Source organism: Scyliorhinus torazame, chromosome 31 (assembly GCF_047496885.1).
Source record: "Scyliorhinus torazame isolate Kashiwa2021f chromosome 31, sScyTor2.1, whole genome shotgun sequence".
In the NCBI taxonomy this organism is placed as follows: domain Eukaryota; kingdom Metazoa; phylum Chordata; class Chondrichthyes; order Carcharhiniformes; family Scyliorhinidae; genus Scyliorhinus; species Scyliorhinus torazame.
This window is the reverse complement of record NC_092737.1, coordinates 7,015,557-7,039,626: the sequence shown is the minus strand read 5'-3', so window position 1 is coordinate 7,039,626 and position 24,070 is coordinate 7,015,557. Positions and strand designations below refer to the sequence as shown.

Sequence of the window (24,070 nt, the reverse complement as noted above, 5' to 3'; positions counted from 1 at the left end):
GAGCTCAGCGTAGCACAGTTCCAACCATTGTGAAGTCTCCCCCCCCCGCCCCCCGGAATAGCCCCCTGTCATCTCGAGTCCACTTTGAAGCTATAACTAGGGCTGGGCTGATGAAAGGGTTAAGGGATTTGTGGCGGGCACTGTGCGTCTCTCTAATCTGACTTAATAACACGCTGCATTGACATTTGTAAAGACGGTGCGTGTGAAAGGGAAATGGAATGCGATTTACCAGCTTCGAGAGGATAAATTGTGCCAGGCTCCATCCGCCGGAGTGAAGTTTTGCACAATGTTTTTCATTTGTTTTTGAGTTATTGCTTTGCCGATGAGAAAGTGATCGCCCCGGTATAATAGCGGCGGGGTGTTACACTGGAGATGGTGTGCTTACCTTTTGTTCCCGAGCGTAAAGAATGTGGGTGAATTGTGAAGAGAGTTTTTGAGCAGATTTTTGTCGCTTTTGAAAGTTTCCTTTGGCCTGCCCCAACTGCAAAAAATGTCTTTTGTTTTTCTAAAGCAGGTCTGTGTCAACCTTCGCTTTGCAGTCAGCATTGAAGAGAAGGGGTTGCGGCGGGGGGGGGGGGATATTTGAAAAGGAGTTGTAAACGAGTAATATGAGCGAAACCTAATCTGGGTGTGGGCGTTTTTGGGTAGCGTTGAGGAAACTGTTTGAACTGAGGTCTTGTGGTTTGATGTTATCTGACCTTGATTGAATTGCAGCCCCGATACTGCTGGCTGTCCATTTATCCTGTACTTTCAGGGAATATAGCTTTAAAAGGAGGAATTCTGGAAGCTCCTCTCTGTCCAATTGCAAGTTGCCATCAAGGTCCTTGTGAATTAATTGTTCTGAGGTTTACAAAGGCGAGTGTCTCCATTTGGGCTGCAGTCCAGAGAGTAAATGGGGTATCGCACGGAACTGTTTGTGATTTGACCGGTGAAACCTTCCTTGGTGCTCATCACTGTGGGAAAAAGGAACAGGAGGAGGCCATTCAGCCCATTGAGGCCGTTTTGTTCACCATTGTAACTTCCATCTTTTTATCCCTGACTCTCTCTCTCTCTCTCTCTCTCTCTCTCTCTCTCTCTCTCTCTCTATATATATATATATATATATATATATATATATATATATATATATATATATACCCTGTTTTGAATGTCCCAATTATTTGATAGCTGGAGTAATGCATTTTGCATTCTCAATCTGTTTTGTGTGGATTATCTTTCCTTGTACGTTTCACTAGTTTGGTTCCGATTTCTATGTGACATGCCCGTGCTTCCTTCCGATCACGCTTCACTATATCGACCTTTTAATACCTCTCTCTCTCGGCAGCACAATGGTTAGCACTGTGGCTTCACGCCGACAGGGACAGCGGTTTGATTCCCGGCTGGGTCGCTGTCTGTGCGGAGACTGCATGTTCTCCCCCGTGTCTGCATGGGTTTCCTCCGGGTGCTCCGGTTTCCTCCCACTAGTCCCGAAAGACGTGCTGTTAGTTAATTCTCAATTCTCCCTCTGTGTACCCGTACAGGCACCGGAAAGTGGCGACTAGGGGCTTTTCACAGTAACTTCATTGCAATGTAAGCCTACTTGTGACAATAAAGATTATTACTAATCCCCCCCCCCCCCTTCTCACATGTGAGCTCTCTCTCTCTTTAAAAAAAAAACAAATGCTGCTTGACACCTACCTCTGAACCAGCATTTACTCACCTGTGTATTGACTGTTAAAGTGTCTGTTGTGCTCCTCTGAAACACCTCAATGCAGGTTGTGTCTCTACAAGTATGAGTAGGGGCGGATGAGAACTATTTAAGATGGGGGAGAGCTTCCAAGAATTGTCTATAAGCCCATCTGACAACCTGACTCGTTTGATGACCAGGATCCCTTTCTGAACAGAATTGGGTGATGGAAAGGGGCAGTGGCACTCTGATTTGTCTAAGTAGAAGTGGAGGGGGAGTGAGAGAGAGCGGGAGTGTGTAAGATGGCCTGGGTTCCTGAGAAGCTCGAGGGCTGGTAATCCAGGGAGTGGTGATGGTGACGCGGAGCTGAAATTTGAGTGGTTGTGGTAAGGAGCCATGGTACTCCCATCAGATCAGGCTTTAGGAGGTGGTAAATGTGTGCTAATCATGCCATGCAAAATAAACCAGTCTGTAATGAGGCGGAGAAGAGAGCAGGAAGAAAATCAGTGACACTCCCCATCGTCTTTCTGTCTGAATTAACTTTTGACCCCGTGCAAAAGCCTTTGTGAAGCATGTAGATGTCAATTATAAATCTCCGCACGTTGGGACATAAAGGGACGTCCAAAGCGTTTAAATTCTTCCCCTATTTTCCATCTGCCATAATGCCCTGTCTGTAACCATGGCAATGCGCTGTTTTGCTCCCTTTCACAGACATTGTAGAGCGGAACGCACAATGATCAGTCGCCCTCCGACAGCCTTGTACCCAGGCAGCGTACGAAAGGAGGCTGTCGGGTCCCAAATGCTCCTCTTCCTTTTGACGGTACCTTCCACAAAGTGGTATCATCCTCTTGTTGTACAAGGTTTGACTGATGACTCGGGGCCACCCCAGCACTGATTTAGTCTGGGACTATCCCGAGTAGCATATTCTCTGTAACTGGGTGAGTTACACATTAATTATTCGCGCAGTACCCGAACTGAACCAACTGTGGTTAAGCTGAATTGCAGGTGGCTGAGGAGGCAAAGAGTTATGTTCTCTTGCAAAATGTGATTTCTTCCCACCCTCTCGCTTCACATTGTGCCTTGATAACGTCAGGCTAGGGTGATTTTATAACCTTTTCTGTTGTTTGACGTCTCCAAGCTCAATGGGAAATGTACTGCTGCTCAGCAAATCTATTGCTACATTCCAATCAACCAGCTGCAAATTGAATGCTAGCGTTAGACAAAAGCCTTGCATTTCTGTTTATTTTAATATACATTTAGAGTACCCAATTCATTTTTTCCAATTAAGGGGCGATTTAGCGTGGCCAAACCACCTGCCCTGCACATCTTTTGGGTTGTGGGGGCGAAACCCACGCAGACACGGGGAGAATGTGCAAACTCCACACTGACAGTGACCCAGAGCCGTGATCGAACCTGGGACCTCGGCGCCATGAGGCAGCAGTGCTACCCACTGCACCACCGTGCTGCCCCTTGCATTTCTGTTCTCATAATTGCATTTCTATAGTGCCGTTCACTACCTCTGGGTGTCCCAAGTAGTTGCCAATGAAGTACTTTTTGACGTCGCTGTAATGTACGAAACGCAGTTGCCAGTTTGCAGACGACGGACTCCCACCCATTTCAGCACCACCTCGTCCTGGCCTCCCTCCCTCCCTTTCTTCATCCTACCTGAACTTGACCTCATCCAAAACTGTGCTGCCTATCATTCTAACTCTCACACTGTTCAGTGCATCCATTAACCTCCCTTGGCAATACCCCAATTTTAAAATTGCCCTCATTTTCCGTTCCCTTGGCTTTGTGCCTGCATGGTCTCTGTGCTCCTCCAACTCTCATCTCTTGCTCCTCCAACTCTAGGGGCTGGTTTAGCACAGTGTGCTTGTAATACAGAACAAGGCCAGCAGCGCGGGTTCAGTTCCCAGACCGGCCTCCCCGAGCAGGCGCCGGAATGTGGCGACTAGGGGCTTTTCACAGTAACTTCATTGAAGCCTACTTGTGACAAGCGATTGTAATTATTATTACTTGGTGTCTGTGCCTTTCGCTGCCTGGCCCGCCACAAATACCATCCCTGAGCAGGGTGTTGGTGGCCACGGGCTTTCATTAGATTGGTCCATGGCCATACACCGCAAAGCACTGCGGTGATTTGCCGTTGCCTTCCGCAGTATGGCTGACCAGGAAACGCCCGCTCTTACCGCCCATCATCGGCCCTATCGGAAGGATTTACAGGCTGATACTTAACCTGTTTGTCTTTGTCCTGAATGCACCTTCCATGGCCATTAACTCCTGAAGTGGGACTCTAACCTGGAGCTCCTGGCTCTGAGGTAGTGAAGCCGCCACTGCACCACAAGACCTGCCTAGCATGGGCCCTGCAGTCTAGAATTCCCTCTCTGAACCTCTCCACCTCTGTCCTTTTAAGGTAGGATTTAAAACCAAGCTTTTGGTCACCGGCCTGAATATCTCCTTGATGTGGTTCGGTGTTGATGATGCAGTGAGCAATTTATTGTGCTAAAGGCACTAAGTTAATTACTTGAGGGATCAAAGTTATGCAGAACATCCCACTCTTTCAGAAGTAGTACCATGCACGGTGGTTAGCACAGTTGCTTCACAGCTCCAGGGTCCCAGGTTGATTCCTGGCTTGGGTCACTGTCTGTGTGGAGTCTGCACGTTCTCCCCGTGTGTGCGTGGGTTTCCTCCGGGTGCTCTGGTTTCCTCCCACAGTCCAAAGATGTGCGGGTTAGGTGGATTGGCTATGCTAAATTGCCCTTGGTGTCCAAGAAGGTTAGGTGGGGTTACTGGATTACGGGGGTGGGGTGTGGGCTTGTGTAGATTCGATGGGCCGAATGGCCTCCTGCACTGTAAATTCTATGATTTACACTTAATCTAGAGAGGGCAGACAGTGGATTAGCATCTCATGTTAAAGATGGTATGTCAGAAGTACATTTTTTACAATCTTTGTCACAAGTAGGCTTACATTAACACTGCAATGAAGTTACTGTGAAAAGCCCCTCGTCGCCACACTCCGGCGCCTGTTCGGGTACACGGAGGGAGAATTCAGAATGTCCAATTCACCTAACTAGCACGTCTTTCGGGACTTGTGGGAGGAAACTGGAGCACCCGGGGAAGCCCATGCAGACACCGGGAGAGAGCCTGCATACTCCACACACTGACCCAAGCCGGGAATCGAACCTGGGACCCTGGAGCTGTGAAACAGCAGTGCTAACCACTGTGCAACAGTGCCTTCTATTTAATATATTTAATTGTAAGGATGTTGACTAATTTGGTTTCATGATCAGCTCAGCTGGTTTGGGCACAATTGTAACCGGGAAACATTCTGATTTTGGTGTTTGGAGACCGTTTTGGAAATGCTTCCTTTCTTTTGTATTTTGTAATGAACGTCTTGCGTAGACGTCACTCTCTGCACCTGAGATGGCTGTAAATGATCAACTTACCCCATTGCGAATCAGTGACTCATTACTCTGTACTAGACATGGGTCTTGACTTCCCGGCAGCTTTATAACCATGGGTGTCTAATCTCCTAGCCGTGAGAGCCACTGGTCCCAACCATTGACAACCTCATTTGCTACAGAGCCCAAAATGACTAATTATGTCCTTAGCTGTGCCTTCTGTTTTGATCTCATTGGCTAAGTGAGCTTATTGCCCTGCCACTGCCTAGCACTCCGTCTCGCCGGTTTCTGACCCTGTCTGAGTAACATCAGAATACGCTGGGACGGACAAACTAGTTCTGAGCCCTAAAATGAAGTGAATGAATAAAGTGCTGCCGACTTTGGTGCTGGCTGCGGGGACGGTCTCTATTCTGGTTATGGCTGCGGTGACGGTCTCTAGTCTGGTTATGGCTGCGGGGACAGTCTCTATTCTGGTTATGGCTGCGGTGACGGTCTCTATTCTGGTTATGGCTGCGGGGACGGTCTCTATTCTGGTTATGGCTGCGGTGACAGTCTCTAGTCTGGTTATGGCCGCGGGGACGGTCTCTAGTCTGGTTATGGCCGCGGTGACCGTCTCTATTCTGGATATGGCTGCGGTGAAGGTCTCTAGTCTGGTTATGACTGCGGGGACGGTTTCTATTCTGGTTATGGCTGCAGGGACGGTCTCTAGTCTGGTTATGGCCGCGGTGACGGTCTCTATTCTGGTTATGGCCGTGGGGACGGTCTCTATTCTGGTTATGACTGCGGGGACGGTCTCTATTCTGGTTATGGCCGCGGGGACGGTCTCTATTCTGGTTATGGCCGCGGTGACGGTCTCTATTCTGGTTATGGCCGCGGTGACAGTCTCTATTCTGGTTATGGCCGCGGGGACGGTCTCTATTCTGGTTATGGCCGCGGGGACGGTCTCTATTCTGGTTATGGCCGCGGTGACGGTCTCTATTCTGGTTATGGCCGCGGTGACGGTCTCTATTTTGGTTATGGCTGCGGGGACGGTCTCTATTCTGGTTATGGCCGCGGGGACGGTCACTATTCTGGTTATGGCCGCGGGGACGGTCTCTATTCTGGTTATGGCCGCGGGGACGGCCTCTATTCTGGTTATGGCCGCGGTGACGGTCTCTATTTTGGTTATGGCTGCGGGGACGGTCTCTATTCTGGTTATGGCTGTGGGGACAGTCTCTATTCTGGTTATGGCCGTGGGGACAGTCTCTATTCTGGTTATGACTGCGGGGTCAGTCTCTATTCTGGTTATGGCCGCGGGGACGGTCTCTATTCTGGTTATGGCCGCGGGGTCAGTCTCTATTCTGGTTATGGCCGTGGGGACGGTCTCTATTCTGGTTATGGCCGCGGTGACGGTCTCTCTTCTGGTTATGGCCGTGGTGACGGTCTCTATTCTGGTTATGGCCGCGGTGACGGTCTCTATTCTGGTTATGGCCGCGGTGACGGTCTCTATTCTGGTTATGGCTGCGGTGACGGTCTCTATTCTGGTTATGGCTGCGAGGACGGTCACTATTCTGGTTATGGCCGCGGTGACGGTCTCTATTCTGGTTATTGCCGCGGTGCCGGTCTCTATTCTGGTTATGGCTGCGGTCTCTATTCTGGTTAAGGCTGCGGTGACGGTCTCTATTCTGGTTATGGCCGCGGTGACGGTCTCTATTCTGGTTATGGCTGTGGGGACAGTCTCTATTCTGGTTATGGCTGCGGTGACGGTCTCTATTCTGGCTATGGCTGCGGGGACGGTCTCTATTCTGGTGCTGGCTGCGGTGACGGTCTCTATTCTGGTTATGGCCGTGGGGACAGTCTCTATTCTGGTTATGGCTGTGGGGACAGTCTCTATTCTGGTTATGGCCGCGGGGACGGTCTCTATTCTGGTTATGGCTGCGATGACGGTCTCTATTCTGGTTATGGCTGCGGTCTCTATTCTGGTTAAGGCTGCGGTGACGGTCTCTATTCTGGTTATGGCTGCGATGACGGTCTCTATTCTGGTTATGGCTGCGGGGACGGTCTCTATTCTGGTTATGGCTGCGGGGACGGCCTCTATTCTGGTTATGGCTGCGGGGACAGTCTATTCTGGTTATGGCCGCGGTGACGGTCTCTATTCTGGTTATGGCCGCGGGGACGGTCTCTATTCTGGTTATGGCCGTGGGGACGGTCTCTATTCTGGTTATGGCTGTGGGGACGGTCTCTATTCTGGTTATGGCTGCGGGGACGGCCTCTATTCTGGTTATGGCTGTGGTGACGGTCTCTATTCTGGTTATGGCTGTGGGGACAGTCTCTATTCTGGTTATGACTGCGGGGACAGCCTCTATTTCAGGAGTGGGCTCCACACCTCAGGACAGACTGCTTCAGGAGTTACTAGGCCCCACACCTCAGGACAGACTGCTTCAGGAGTGGGCTCCACACCTCAGGACAGACTGCTTCAGGAGTGGGCTCCACACCTCGGGACAGACTGCTTCATGAGTTACTAGGCCCAGCACCTCAGGATGGAGATGTTGCCCTCGGAGGGGATACAGTGCAGATTCACTAGATTGACACCGGAGCTGAATGGGAATAAGTTAGGAGGGCAGATTGCACAGTTCCTTCAATGGGGTCGGTTAGCTCAGTTGGCTTGACGGCTGGTTAGTGATGCAGAGCGATGTCAATGAGTGGCTTCAATTCCCATACCGACTGAGGTTACTGATGAAGATCCGCCTTCTCAAACTTGCCCCTTCCTCTGGGTTAAATCACCGCCAGTCAGCTCCCTCTCAAAGCTGAGAGAATCCTTCAGGTATCGGGCTGGATTCCATCGTTTCACTGCGATGCAGGCGTTCTCACTCGGAATCTCCCTTCTGGACCATCTTTCTGAATGATGTGGATATCTGGTGAACGTGACACCAGGCTTGTCTGAAGCTCCCTGCCGTCAAATAACTTGGTGACAGCTGCTGTTCTGCTCACACGTGGGGAATGGCATTTGAACAAGACACCAGAGTTAGCTAGCACCTGTGGGGCTGGCCTGCAGAACAAATGGGTGTTATTGGGACAGGAGAAGAGGGGAATACGAGATTAAAGGAAGCAGTCATTTGCCCCCAGTTAAAATCTCACCATTTCAGTTGGTAATGTTTTTTTGGGTGCATGGGAACCTTGCACTGTAGACAGACTGACTCCAGCAGCATGGTTCCTGCGCTTTTGTATTAGATTTGAGTTCCTGTGTCTGTCAGTTGCCCCTTTTTATTAATTATTTTGCTCTAATGAGAAAATGTAAAGGATTCAGATAATCTGAATTACATTGTAATCCAGTCCAGACAACTTGCTTTCAAAAGTTGTCTTGTACAGTAAGGCACTTTGTAGGATAGTAAGCTGCAATAGGAACTCAAATCTCATGCTCTCCCTATACACACTGACTGCTTCAATCCTTCTCGCCTTTGTTTAATGGAATGCTGAGTAGCGCTGCCTCAGTTTACCTTCATTTCAGGCTCATCTCTCTGTCCGGAGTGATTCTACCGGCTGTGTTGTTGACTGCTGGGGCTGGAAAGGTTAAACTTGTGAGGATAGGTTGCATCGTCTGTGCCAGTATTTCCTGGAGTAATGACAATGAAGGGCGATCAAATTGAGGGGCTTAAAATTATTTGGTGGAGCCAAGCTCTTTCTGGAGGAGGAGTCCAGGGCAATGGGGGTTGAACCTTCAAATTGGAGCCAGGACGTACGGGGTGATGACTGGTTCGCCTTCCGCGCGCAAATGGCAGTGGAAATCCCAAATTCCCTCCAAAAAGCTGTTGGAGCTGGGAGTCAATTGGAAATATCAGAACGGAGGTTAATCTTTATTGGGAGGGTTACGGAGCCACGGTGGATGGATGGAGTGACGATCTAATGGAATAGTAGAGCAGACTTAAAGGGACTGAATGTCCCTTTGAAGAATAAAGGGATTAAGGGTTATGGTGTTCGGGCCGGAAAGTGGAGCTGAGTCCACAAAAGATCAGCCATGATCTCATTGAATGGTGGAGCAGGCTCGAGGGGCCAGGTGGCCGACTCCTGCTCCTAGTTCTTATGTTCTTATGTCCACCACCTGGTTTGATTTGCTGTGGAGTCAGAAAATTGACTGCCACCGTAGTCAGGAATAGATTGCGATTTAATTGTTTTATTGACTCTCTTGTGAACATGGTTTAACTGTCATGCAAAGTTAGTTTTTTCCTTGCCTCATTTAAATTTGACGTTGATCGTGTCTCTGGCTTTATTTCGAGCTTCATGAATGTGTATCATTGGAGACCTCCGAATTCACAATTGCTTGTGGTATTCCCCTGTATTGTAGACCTGCATTCCAAATCGATTGGTTTCCAGTACTGACCCTTCCCAGACACCACCCCACTGGATTTGATTCCCAGCTTTTAAAAAAAAAAACGGAATTTTAGTATGAAGTTTAGCAGAGCATTGATCACATCAGTGAAGGGTAGGGGTGGGGAACTAACCCAGGTTCAATTCCTGGCTTGGGTCACTGTCTGTGCGGAGTTTGCACGTTCTCCCCGTGTCTGCGTGGGTTTCCTCCGGGTGCTCCGGTTTCCTCCCACAAGTCCCGAAAGACGTGCTGTTAGGCGAATTGGACATTCTGAATTCTCCCTCTGTGTACCCGAACAGGCACCGGAATGTGGCGACTAGGGGCTTTTCACAGTAACTTCATTGCAGTGTTGATGTAAGCCTACTCGTGACACAGATTATTAATTGAATGTTGTGAGTAGTGAATATTCTTTGAAGCCTTGTGGGGAATTGGAGGGGGGGGGTGGTGCAAAGAGAGAAAGTGTTTGTACTTCAATTTTTTTCATCCTTTATCTCCTATTTCTCTCGGTGCAGTTTGCCCAAGAGGGTGCTGCTAGGTGTCCTGATCTAATGTGTTGTGCTATAATATTTATGCTGATTTATTAAAATAAATCATGTGGGCGGCCCGTCACCTTTTGGGGTCTCTTGCATTGCTCCGATCACTCCTCATACAGGATGGTTTTTTTGTATATGGGATGGTTTTCTGGACCATTATGCTGAGGAACCAACGAGGGAACAGACCATCTTGGACTGGGTGTTGTGCAATGAGAGACGATTGATTGGCAATCTAGTTGTGAGAACCCTTGGGGATCAGTGACCATAATATGGTAGAATTCTTTGTCAAGGTGAATAGTTCTGGTAGGTATATAAAGAGAAAAAGATTAACACGGGGAGAAAGCTAGCTGGATGCTGGCACATCAGCTGAGGAAACAGGAGGCAGTAAGAGAAATAGGGAAAATAAAGGATTTGAGGGGGAAGACTGTGACGGACCCGGGGGCGGTGAAGGAAGTGTTCCGGGAATTTTATAGCCAGCTTTACGAGTGGGAACCCCCGGTTGGGGAGGAGAGCATAAATCAATTCCTGGGGGGGCTAGAGTTCCTGTAGGTAAATGAGGAGCTGGTGGAGGCCCCGGGGGGCCCGTTTGGGCTTGGAGAGGTGATAGATGGACTGGGGGCGATGCAATCGGGTAAAACCCTGGGACCGTTTGGGTTCCCAGTGGAATTTTATAAGAAGTTCTCTGGGTTACTGGGGCCGCTCCTGGTTAAGGCTTTCAACGAGTGCAAGGAGCTGGGAGTACTCCAGCCAACGTTATCACAGGCATCAATTTCTCTCATCCTGAAGCGTGACAAGGATCCGGAGAGCTGTGGATCGTACAGGCCAATCTCCCACTTGAATGTAGATGCCAAATTATTGGCAAAGACCCTGGCCACTCGAATAGAGGATTGTGTCCCGGAGATAATTGGGGAGGATCAGACGGGATTTGTGAAGGGCAGGCACCTGACGTCCAACATTAGACTGCTTCTTAATGTAATTATGATGCCAGCGGAGGGGCGCGAGGCTGAGGTGGTAGTTGCCATGGACGCGGAGAAGGCTTTCGACCGAGTGGATGGGAAGTATCTATGGGATATTTTAGGCAGGTTTGGGTTTGGGCAGGGATTTGTGGAGTGAGTCCGGCTACTGTACCAGGCCCCGGTGGCAAATGTAAGAACTAAATGTAAGAGTTCGGTCAGAATACTTTAGTCTTTGTTGGGGGACAAGGCAGGGATGCCCGCTCTCCCCATTACTGTTTGCCATGGCCATAGAACCCTTAGCAATGGCCCTGAGAGCAGCGAATACCTGGCACTGAGAGCAGCGAATACCTGGAGAGGTATAGTGAGAGGGGGATGGAGCACAGGGTCTCTCTCTATGCGGACGATTTGTTGCTTTATCTCTCAGACCCGGTGGGGGATGACCATAATAATGGAGGCATTAGTAGAATTTGGGCGATTTACAGGCTATAAGTTAAATATGGGAAAAAGCGAGATGTTCGTGATTCAGGCACGGGGGCAGGAAAGGAGGCTGAAGGAGCTACCTTTTAAAGTTGTTGGGATGCGTTTTAGGTATCTGGGGATACACGTGGCCAAGGATTGGGGGCAGCTTCACAAGTTAAATTTGGGCAAAGCAGGGGATCAAATGAGAAGGGATTTTTGTAGATGGGACATGCTCCTCCTGACGCTGGCGGGGAGGGTTCAGACGGTGAAGCTGACTGTCCTTCCGAGACTGCTTTTCTTTTTACAGTGTCTCCCGATTCTTTTCCCAAAGGCTTTTTTCAGAAGTATGAATGTGTCGATATCGAGGTTTATATGGGTGGGTCAACCCCCGAGAGTAAAGAGGACACTCCTGGAACAGGCCCACGGGGAAGGGCGATTGCCTCTCCCAAGTTTTATTAACTATTACTGGGCTGCCAACATATCGATGGTCAGGAAGTGGGTAGTGGGGGAGGGGTCGGTCTGGGAGCGGATGGAGGCAGCATCCTGCAAAGGTTCGAGTCTGGAGGCTTTACTGACGGCGCCCCTGCCGTTCTCGCCGGCTCGGTACTCCACAAGTCCTGTGGTGGTGGCAGCCCTGAGGGTGTGGGGGCAATGGAGGCAGCATATGAGACTGGAGGGGGTGATGGTGTGGTCACCGATCTGTGACAATCACCGGTTTGTCCCGGGGGGGGGGGGGGGGGGGGGGGGGGGCTGGATGGGGGCTTTAAAGTATGGCAGCGGGCGGGATTGAGAGGTTTGGGGATCTATTCATCCAGGAGGGCTTCCTGAGCTTGGAGACATTAGAGGAGGAGTTTGATTTGCCGGGTGGGAACGGGTTTCGGTACCTTCAAATGTGGGACTTTGTACGGAGACAGGTCCCAAGCTTTCCTCGCCTCCCCCTGAGGGGACTACAGGATAACTTGCTGTCAAAAACGGGTTGGAGGTGGGAAGGTTTTGAACATATACAGGGAATTGTTAGAGTGGGAAGGGGCCCCTCAGAGAGATGAAGAGGAAGTGGGAAGAGGATATAGGAGGGGAGTTGGAAACTCAACTGTGGGGGAAAAAGCCTTGAAAGGGGTAAATGCATCCTCGTCCTGTGGTAGGCCCAGCTTGAGTCAGTTCAAGGTAGTTCACAGGGCCCACATGACAGTAGCTCGGATGAGCAGGTTCTTCGAGGAGGTGGAGGACAGATGTGGGCGGTGTGGGGGTAGCCGGCCAACCATGTTCATATGTTTGGGCATGTCTGAAACTGAGGGAATTCTGGCAGGGATTTGCAGATGTTATGTCGGGAGTCCTGGAAGGTAGGGTAACTCCGAGTCCAGAATTAGCAATATTTGGGGTGTCAGTAGATCCGGGGGCAAAGGGGGGGGGAGGGAGGCCGATATTCTGGCCTTCTCCTCCCTGGTGGCCCGGAGGCGGAGATGAAGGGACTCGGAGCCCCAGAAATCAGGAGTGTGGGTCAGCGATATGGTAGAGTTTCTCAGTCTGGAAAAAATCAAGTTCCCTCTTAAGAGGCTCAATACAGGGATTCGCCCGGAGTTGGCAGCCGTTCATCGATTTCTTTAACAAAAACTGAACGGCAGCAGTAAGGGGGAAAGGGAAAAAGGGAGGGGGATGAAAATAGGAGGTATGGTAATGTTAAATAAGCACAGGGAATTTAGTATATGGGTAATTGGGGATAGGGCGGGAGAAGTGGGGTACGTGGTCTATTTGTTATTTTAGGGGGTATTTTGTGCGTCGACTCGTGCGGTTGTTTTAGAAATGTCAATGTTAAATTGTGAAAATTATAAATGCTTCAATAAAATATTCTTTAAAAAAAAAAAAGAAAAAGATTGATAAAAATGAATGTTAGGCCCCTTACAGTCAGTTATTTTCCAGCACTCTGTGGACGAAGGGCAGCACGGTAGCATTGTGGATAGCACAATTGCTTCACAGCTCCAGGGTCCCAGGTTCGATTCCGGCTTGGGTCACTGTCTGTGCGGAATCTGCACATCCTCCCCGTGTGTGCATGGGTTTCCTCCGGGTGCTCCGGTTTCCTCCCACAGTCCAAAGATGTGCAGGTTAGGTGGATTGGCCATGATAAATTGCCCTTCGTGTCCAAAATTGCCCTTAGTGTTGGGTGGGGTTATTGGGTTATGGGGATAGGGTGGAGGTGTTGACCTTGGGTAGTGTGCTCTTTCCAAGAGCTGGTGCAGACTCGATGGGCCGAATGGCCTCCTTCTGCACTGTAAATTTTATGATAATTCTATGACTCGAAGAGTTCCAATGGATTGGCGGATAGCTAATGTAACCCCACTTTTTAAAAAGGGAGGGTGAGAAAAAACTGAATAATAGACCAGTTAGCCTGACATCAGTGGTGAGGAAAATGGTGGAGTCCGTTATTAAGGATGAAATAACTGAGCATTTGGAAAGTGGGGACAGGATCAGTCCAAGTCGGCATGGATTCACTAAAGGGAAATCATGTTTGTCAAATCCTCTTGAATTTTTTGAGGATGTGACCAGTAGAGTGGATAAGGGTGAACCAGTGGCTTTTGACAAGGTCCCACACAAGAGAATAGTGAGCAAAATTAAAGCTCATGGTGTTGGGGATAACGTATTGACATCGATAGAGAACTGGTTGGCAGCCAGGAAGCAGAGAGCGGGAATAAACAGGTCCTTTTCAGAGTGGCAGGCAGTGAATAATGGGGTACTGCAGGGTTCAGTGCTGGGACAATATACGTGAATGATTTGGATGAAGAAATTGCATGCAATACCTCCAAATTTGCAGATGACACTAAGCTGGGTGAGCTGTGAGGGGGATGCAGAGATGCTTCAGGATTTGGACAGGCTGAGTGACTTGATTTGATTTGCTCTGTTGTGAGCAAAATCTTGGAAAGGTTTATAAGAGATATGATGTATAATCATCTGGAAAGGAATAATTTGATTAGAGATAGTCAACACGGTTTTGTGAAGGGTAGGTCGTGACTCACAAACCTTATTGAGTTCTTTGAGAAGGTGACCAAGCAGGTGGATGAGGGTAAAGCAGTTGATGTGGTGTATATGCATTTCAGTAAAGCATTTGATAAGGTTCCCCACGTTAGGCTACTGCAGAAAATACAGAGGCATGGGATTCAGGGTGATTTAGCAGTTTGGATCAGATATTGGTTGGCTGGAAGAAGACAAAGTGTGGTGGTTGATGGGAAGTGTTCAGACTGGAGTCCAGTTGCTAGTGGTGTACCACAAGGATCTGTTTTGGGGCCACTGCTGTTTGTCATTTTTATAAATGACCTGGAAGAGGGCGTAGAAGGATGGGTGAGTAAATTTACAGATGACATTAAAGTCGGTGGAGTTGTGGACAGTGCGGAAGGATGTTACAAGTTACAGAGGGACATAGATAAGCTGCAGCGCTGGGCTGAGAGGTGGCAAATGGAGTTTAATGCAGAAAAATGTAAGGTGATTCATTTTGGAAGGAATAACAGGAAGACAGGAGTACTGGGCTAATGGTCAGATTCTTGGCAGTTTGGATGAGCAGAGAGATCTCGGTGTCCATGTAGATAGATCCCTGAAAGTTGCCATCCAGGTTGAGAGGGTTGTTAAGAAGGCGTACGGTGTGTTAGCTTTTATTGGTCGAGGGATTGAGTTTCAGAGCCGTGAGGTCATGTTGCAGCTGTACAAAACTCTGGTGTGGCCGCATTTGGAGTATTGCGTGCAATTCTGGTCGCCGCATTATAGGAAGGATGTGGAAGCATTGGAAAGGGTGCAGAGGAGATTTACCAGAATGTTGCCTGGTATGGAGGGAAGATCTTATGAGGAAAGGCTGAGGGACTTGAAGCTGTTTTCGTTAGAGAGAAGAAGGTTAAGAGGTGACTTAATTGAGGCATACAAGATGATCAGAGATTTGTATAGGGTGGACAGTGAGAGCCTTTTTCCTCGGATGGTGATGGCTAGCACGAGGGGACATAGCTTTAAATTGAGGGGAGATAGATATAAGACAGATGTCAGAGGTAGGTTCTTTACTCCGAGAGTAGTAAGGGCGTGGAATGCCCTGCCTGCAACAGTAGTGGACTCGCCAACACTAAGGGTATTCAAATGGTCATTGGATAGACATATGGACGATAAGGGAATAGTGTAGATGGGCTTTAGAGTGGTTTCACAGGTCGGCGCAACATCGAGGGCCGAAGGGCCTGTACTGCGCTGTAATGCTCTATGTTCTATATGTATTAGTGTACCGTGAAAAGTATTGTTTCTTGCATGCTGTACAGACATAAGGAAGGAGAGACTACAGAACGTAATGTTACAGTCATAGCTATGGTGTAGACAAAAGATCAACTTAATACGAGGTAGGTCCCTTAAGTCTGATGGCAGCAGGGAAGAAGCTGTTCTTGAGTCGGTTGGTACTTGACCTCAAACTTTTGTATCTTTTTCCTGACGGAAGAAGGTGGAAGAGAGTATGTCCGGGGTGCGTGGGGTCCTTAATGATGCTGGCTGCCTTTCCGAGACAGCGGGAATTGTAGACCGAGTCAATGGATGGGAGGCTGGTTTGCGTGGAGGACTGGCTGCATTCACGACCTTTTGTAGTTTCCTGCGGTCTTGGGCAGAGCAGGAACCATACCAAGCTGTGATACAATCAGAAAGAATGCTTCCAATGGTGCATCTGTAAAAGGGGTGAGAGTTGTGGCTGACATGACAACTGTCCTTGGTCTTCTGAAAAAGTAGTCATTGGTGGGCTTTCTTAACTACAGTGTCGGCATGGGGGGGACCAGGAAAGGTTGTTGGTAATCTGGGCACCTAAAAAGAGTGAGTGGACATAGGCATGGCAGATGCAGTATAATGTGGATAAATGTGAGGTTATCCACTTCGGTAGCAAAAATAGGGAGGCAGATTATTATTTGAATGGGTGTAAATTGAGAGAGGCGGATACTCAGCGAGACCTCGGTGTCCTTGTGCATCAGTCACTGAAAGTAAGCTCGCAGGTACAGCAGGCAGTAAAGAAGGCAAATGGTATGTTGGCCTTCGTAGCGAGAGGATTTGAGTATAGGAACAGATTGTATCGGGCATTGGTGAGTCCACACCTGGAGTATTGTGAGCAGTTTGGTGTCCCTATCTCAGGAAGAATGTTCTTGCGATGGAGGGAGCGCAGCGAAGGTTTACCAGCCTGATTCCTGGGAGGGCGGGACTGTTGCATGAGGAGAGACCAAGTCGGTTAGGGTTATATTCATTGGAGTTCAGAAGAATGAGAGGGAATCTCAAAGAAACTTTTAAAATTCTAACAGGATTAGACTGGGTAGATTCAAAAAGAATGTTGGTGGGGGAGTCCAGAACTAGGGTTATAGTTTGAGGATAAGGGATAAATCTTTTAGGACTGGGGTGAGGAGAAATTTCTTCACCCAGACTGTGGTGAATCTGTGGAATTCACTCCCACAGAGTAGTTGAGGACAAAAAGCTGTGTAATTTCAAGAATCGTAGAATTTGCAGTGCAGAAGGAGGCCATTGAGTCTGCACCAGCCCTTGGAAAGAGCACCCTACCTAAGCCCACGCCTCCACCTTATCCCTGTAACCCGGTAACCTCACCTAACCTTTTGGACACTAAGGGGCAATTTAATATGGCCAATCCACCTAACCTGCACATCTTTGGACTGTAGGAGGAAACCGGAGCAGACGCAGGGAGGAACTGCAAACTCTTCACACCGTCACCCGAGGTCGGAATTGAACCCGGGTCCCTGGAGCTGTGAGGCAGCAGTGCTAACCACTGCCACCGTGCCTCCCAATCGCATGGTGTTCCACCAGCAGGCTGTATTACTGGAACACACAAAACATCCTTCACTGCCACTGGGTCAAAATCCTGGAACTCCCTCCCTAACTACGATTTGGTGATTATTTCACTGCTGTTTGTGGCATCCTGTTGTGTACAAACCAGCTGCCACATTATGTACATAAGTGACCATATTCCAAAAGTGCTTCATTGATTGAGCTCCACGGGAGGTGCTGAGGCTGTGAAATGTGTTGTGAATTGAAATTATTTCTAGGGCTCACTGGTACAAAAGGTGAAGTCTCACTGGATCAGAGGTGAGGTGACGAGATGGATACACAACTGACTCGGCCACAGAGGGTAGCAGTGGGAGGGTGGTTTTCTGAATTGAAAGTTGGGATTAGTGGTGTTCCATAGGGATCTGTGCTGGGGCCTCTGTTGTTTGAGGTGTACATAAACGATTTGGAGGAAAATGTAGCCGGTTTGATTCGTAAGTTCGCGGATGACATCAAGGTTGGTGGAGTGGCAGATAGTGTTGTGGATTGTCAGAGGATGCAGCAGGACACAGATAGGTTGGAGACTTGGGCAGAGAAATGGCAAATGGAGTTTAATCCAGACAACTATGAGGAAATGCATTTTGGTAGGTCTAAAATAGAGGAGAAATATATAGTAACTGGCAAAACTCTTAGGAATATAGAAGTCCGAGATCTGGGCGTGCAGGTCCACAGATTTTTGAAAGTAACAACACAAGTGGACAAGGTAGTCAAGAAAGCAGACGGAATGCTTGCCTTCATTGGACGGGGCTTCGAGTATAAAAATTGGCAAGTCATGCTGCAGTTGCATAAAACCTCGGTAAGGCCACACTTGGAATATTGTGCGCAATTCTGGTCGCCACACCACCAGAAGGATGTGGAGGCTTTGGAGAAGGTGCAGAGGAGGTTTACCAGGATGTTGCCTGGTCTGGAGGGTGTTAGCTATGCGGAGTGGCTGAATTGACTCAGACTGTTTTCATTAGAAGGACGGAGGTTGAGGGGTGACCTGATGGAGGTCTACAAGATTGAGGGATATGGATAGAGCGGATGGGCAGGCACTATTTCCCAGGTTGGAGGGGGCATAGGTTTAAGGTCCGTGAGGCAGAGTCTAGAGGAGATGTGCACAGCAGGCTTTTTTTACACAGAGGGTGGTGAGTGCCCCCCCCCCCCCCCCCCCCCCCCCCCCCCCCCGGGGGCTTTACCATCTCACCTGTTCCTTCCCGGAGGAGTAGGGTGCACTTGCCACCTGTAGCAGGGAGAAATGAAAGGTACTTCCCGAGGGGAGTCGTTGCCGTTGATTCACTTCCAGCTCACAAACCAAGTGGTGTCAAGTTCCTGGTCGCTAAGGAATTCGATATAGCTCTTGGGGATAAAGGGATATGGGGGGAGGGGGATATCCGCCATGATCATAATGAATGGCGGAGCAGGTTGAAGGGCCGAATGGCCTTCTATTTTCTATGTTTCTCTATCAGTGTCCTTTTTGGTTTAGTTGCCTCAATTCTCCTATTAAGCAGGTTATCAGGTGAAAATGAATGAAATGAAAATCGCTTATTGTCACAAGTCGGCTTCAAATGAAGTTACTGTGAAAAGCCCCTAGTCGCCACATTCCGGCGCCTGTTCGGGGAGGCTGTTACGGGAATTGAACCGTGCTGCTGGCCTGCCTTGGTCTGCTTTCAAAGCCAGCGATTTAGCCCTGTGCTAAACAGCCCCTAGGTATACAGAAAACAATAGTATTGTTCACATCTTAATGTTCAGTGTTAACTGAATGGCTGTCATTCAACGCTCCTCTATGCCCACATTTTGTTTTCATGACTTGGCCTTAAATGCTGACAAACCTGTGGTTCAATCCAACCTCCCTACACTGTTGTGGTCCCACTGAGCGTTCCCGCTGCCTCTTTGTACCCAAAGGTTTATCAAACTAGGAGGACGAATCAAACTGGTTGCATTAATTTTATTTCAAATTAAGCTCTTTCAGCTGCACGGCAGACCAGAATCCAGACGGATAGTTTTTATTTTGTGTGTCCCAGCGCAATGAGTAACTGAGTTTGCCTCATCTTGGCCCTGCTGGAAGAGGAGTTTACAGGGATGGTCCTTGCTCACGGAACTGTCTGCAGTGTGTCAAATCAAACTCTCCCTCCTTATTTTCCTGAAAGGACGGGATATCTTAACTGCATTCCTGAAATTATTTGTGTGGAATGCCTTCTAATTTTGGACAGGAATCCAACTCGGCTGCAAGTTTGTCATCTGGTTTTCAGTGTGGCTCTCAGCAGGGTAGATTGAAGATGCTGCACCCCCTCGGGGGCTATGTTTGCACAAAGGTGCCAATTTGCAACGGATCTGTCATTCCCATCACGACCCTCGGTGCCTGCATGTCACAAACTTTGCTCATCAATTAGAATCTAACTTGGATATTGCATGTTTACCTGTACGCATCAAGGGTGCGATGGCCACTGCTTCACCCTTCAGTAGTAATCTATCTATTTATTGGCTTTCTGCCCACAGACTCCAGGTTAGTAGTTGGTGCCATTTGGGCTGACAGGGCCCTAAAATCTGTGTCTCCCCGTTTCTGCTTTGTCCCGTTATGAATTTCTGGAGCTGTTTTGTCTGGGATCTCGCAGCCTGTGCATCGCGCACGTTCGACATCTAAATAGAGAGGCCTGGCATTTCAGAAGCTGGATCAGGAAGCAGACCCCTCTCCCGTTGGGTGACGGACCCTGACTGTTAGCCTGCGTGCGCCCAAGTCGTTCCAGATGGCAGAAGTCCGCATTTATATGGTGCCTTAAAGTAAAATGTCCCAAAACGCTTCACAGGAGTGATTATCAAGCTCAATTTAACTCTGGACCACATAGTTCAATCGCAGGGCTCTATTTAGAGAGCACTAAAGGAGGAGAGGGAGGTGGAGACGTTTAGGGAGGGATAGTGAACAGGACTTGGTGTGGTAAGACACGGGCAGCGATCATGGAAGAGTTTTTTTTTTAAAAAAAAACATTTAGAGTATCCAATTCATTTTTTCCAATTAAGGGGCAATTTAGCGCGGCCAATCCACCTACCCTGCACATCTTTGGGTTGTGGGGGTGAGACCCACGCAGACACTGGGAGAATGTGTAAACTCCACACGGACAGTGACCCAGAGCCGGGATCGAACCTGGGACCGGAGCGCCGTGAGGCAGCAGTGCTAACCACTGCGCTGCCGTGCTGCCCTCAATCACGGAAGAGTTCAAGTTTATGAAAGGTGCAAGATGGGAGGGCGGCAAGGAGAGCAATAGAATTGTCAAATCTGGAGATCGCGAAGGCTCAGATGAGCTGAGGCGGGTGGAATTGGTCAATAATATGGAGAGGATGTCGATGTGTGATCCCGTGGCAAGATGAAATGCTGCAAAGTCTAAATAAATGGCAGATCAATGCTAATCAATAACTACTTTGCCCAACTGGAGCAGAGTGTTAAAACTTGCACCTGTTTATGGATTATTCTGGAGGGGGGGGCGGTATCTCTGACCTCCCAGCTGAGTAGACCTCCCTGCTGCAGCATTGTGTGGTAGCGTGCGCCCTTGGCCATGGTTTGCTATGACTCGTTGCTGGTTTGAAAGCCACCTCGTGTGTAGAATGCTTCGAGCTGAGCTGTTTGTGCTTCTTGTGACATCAGTGACCCCCAAGATAGAAAATTCGAGGGACATAGTGCACAAATAAAATGAATGTGTTGTCGCAAGTCCCTTTGATGCTCAACGAGGATTTGTATCTTTGTCTCGTGGTGACCGTATTGTTGTCTTCTAGGATTGTGCGTGAAATCCCCTCCATCTCGACTCCTCCGGTTTTAGGGAGCACAGCGTTACTGTCCAGACCTCGTGTTCGGTTTGCAGTTGTGCATAGGAAGTGGGACTGATGTGCGTTATACAGTGCCCTTGGCTATTGGGACCTTTGGGGGGAGGGGGGGGAAATGAGGCGAGACCTTTTCTGACACGGCGCAGACTGACGTTGCTACAGATACTTGCTGAGGAGTATGGTTTGCAATTCCGCCGTCCCAGACCCATTGATTTCCAGAGTGAACGTGGGTGACAATAGCAGGAGTTTTGTGGTGGGGGTTGGAGGATAGCCACTCTCTACAGGATTGGTATCCATGTATATGGGGCTGGTGTTAATGCCCCCGCCCCGTTTTACTGGAATGCGTGAGGTTAGCAGAACACTGAAAGTCGATCCTTCTATTTTGTCAGCTTTAAAGAAAACTCTACACTTAAAATGATCGTGAAGTCTGCAAAAGGGCGTCAGCTGAGTGGTGTCAAGTGAGCAGTCCCTAATTAGGACTTGTCACAGATCCTGACGTTCACAGCCTGTCTGGTAAGATTACCTCTGTGTCACATCCATGTGAGAGCTAGTCAGTGGCAGTCGCAGGTGACCTGGGTGGTTGAAAATGTGCACCCCCCCCCCCTTCCTCTTCCAGTACAATCTTAACTGCTGGACCAGCAGCTAGTGGGGTCAGGGGGATTGAGTGGAGCAGCATGGCAAAGTACAGGCGTGAGGAAAGCAAAGCTTCACTAATTGTGGTTGGTCAGCTTTGCGAGGAAAAGCTTCAAGTTTCTGGTCTGTTAGCTGCGGTTTGCTGAGATACTGCGTGTGAAATGTAAAGCTTCCTTCTCCGGAGAGATTCCTGGGGTAATTGATCTCTGAAACTTGGGCATTAAAGAACCTTTTTATTTCATCTTTTTCTGAGAGCTTTAAGTGATTTCTGTAAATTACTCCCGTGCTGCTGGAAGGAGGAGCAGGGCCGGCATGTTGGGTCTTTTCGTTCCAATCCCAGGCATGTCCTCATGATCTCGTCCATCTCTATCTCTGTAGCCTCCTCTGCACCCTCCTCGATATCTCCCCTCTTCCAATTCTGGCCCACGAACAAAGAACAAAGAAACGTACAGCACAGGAACAGGCCCTTCGGCCCTCCAAGCCTGGGCTGTCCATGCTGCCCGTCTAACCTAAAACCTTCTACACTTCTGGGATCCGTATCCCTCTATTCCCATCCTATTCATGCATTTGACAAGGAGCCCTTTAAACGTCACTATCGTAGCTGCTTCGACCACCCCCTCCGGCAGCGAGTTCCAGGCACCCACTACCCTCTGTGTATAAAAAAAAAAAAAAAAACATCCCTCTCGCATCTCCTCTCAACTTTGCCCCTCGCAACTTAAACCTACGCCACTTAGTAATTGACTCTTACACCCTGGGAAAAAGTCTCTGACTATCCACTCTGTCCATGCCCCTCATAATTTTGTAGACTTCTATCAGTTCGCTCCTCAACCTCCGTCGTTCCAGTGAGAACAAACCGAGTTTATCCAACCTCTCCTCATAGCTAATGCCCTCCATACCAGGCAACATCCTTTTAAATCTCTTCTGCACCCTCTCCAAAGCCTCCATATCCTTCTGGTAGTGTGGTGCCCAGAATTGAACACTATATTCCAAGTGTGGCCTAAGTAAGGACATGAGTGGTTTCAATGAGTCAGTTTAGTGGTTGCAATGAGTCAGTTTAGTGGTTGCAATGAGTCAGTTTAGTAGCATGGGCAACTGTTATGAGGCATCCCTGATTTTAATCGCTCCATCAGTTAGCATTCAGCTACCCAGTTAGTAACTAAGCATTCAGCTACCCAGGCACGAGCTCTGGAATTCCCTCCCTAAACTCTGCCTCTCTTCCTCGCGTGCGAGAGCTCCTAAGATGCTTCTTGCAACGTATTCCTGTGACCAAACCTTTCGTTGCCAGTCCAGATATCTCTTTGTGGCTCAGTTTTGTCTGTGTACGCTCCTATAGAGCACCGTGCGAAGTTTTACCATATGAAATACGAAGTTGTTGTTGCTAAACTCATTGGAGTTTAAAAGAATGAAGTGATTTTTCTTGAAGCCTGTAAGATCCTGGGGGGGGGGGGGGGGGGGGGGGGGTTGATGGGTGGTGAGTGGATGGAACCTCAAACTCAGGGACACAGTTTCAGAATAAGGGAGGTCTGATTTAAGACCGAGATGCAGCTATGATCTTATTGGAAGGCGGAGCAGGCTCGAGGGGCCGAATGGCCTTCTCTATATTCTTAAGCTACAGCGATGGAATGACGCCGTGGCCTACAAGTGCCCTGAATAGAAGCTGGGATAATTTGTGGACCGTGTTCATTGGCCTTTGAGGTGCTCAATGCCAGTCAGAGAGTGCAATCTAAGCTATCTGTATCCTCCATGGCAGCCGTCGAATATTTGGACAGTAACCTGTGGTTTCAGTGGCTTTTGGGTGTATCCTGTATTTGAAGCCTTGGTTATTTTGTGATCTTGAAACCAAGAGACACGACCAACACCCTGGGGAAATGGAATTGGTGGCAAGAGGCTCTGGTGATTGGTTGGAGATTCAGCCCATGGCTTTGTCATTTCCGTGCCTGCCGTTACAGCTGGCTCAAAAAGAGCTTTTTTGTTTTTTTGCCGGGGCAATTGAACTTTTGTCACTTTGGGAGCTTGCAGGCAATCGGAGGCCCATATTCCCCAATTCCAAAGCAGCGCTTCTGCACCAAGCTCGCTTTCCTAACAGCACTGTGGGTGTACCTACAGCACATGAGCTGCAGCGCTTCAAGGACGCAGCGCACCAATAACAAACGCTCCTCTTTCGGAGTGGGGTTGATGAGGGCTTTGTAGACAGTGAGGCGGGCATCAAAATCTGAGCACGAGACTGGAAGATGAGATGTTAGACGGAACCAGATGATTTTTTAATGACACTAGTCCGGAAAGTGGGCTCCTGGAGCTGGCATGGGACAATGGGCCGAACAGCCTCCTCCTGTGCTGTTAGGTTTCTGTCATTCTGTGGGGGAGGTGATGAAGCAGAGATTTGGGAAACGAGCTTTAAAGAGCTTGTGAATTGGCTGAAAGATCTTCAGGTGTGAAGGGGACTGCATCAGATCAAAGGAGTA

The 24,070-nt window shown here is 48.9% G+C and overlaps 1 protein-coding gene across 1 annotated transcript in view; it reads left to right on the top strand.

Moving 5' to 3' along the window:
* Positions 1–475: 475 nt before the first annotated feature.
* The window catches only part of LOC140404553 (RNA-binding protein FXR1-like), an 89,252-nt gene continuing 65,657 nt past the window's right edge, over positions 476–24,070 (top strand). Inside the window, exon 1 of the mRNA XM_072493156.1 lies at positions 476–514. Coding sequence (XP_072349257.1) covers positions 491–514 — 24 coding nt within the window. The 5' untranslated portion in view covers positions 476–490. The remainder of the gene's footprint in view (positions 515–24,070) is intronic.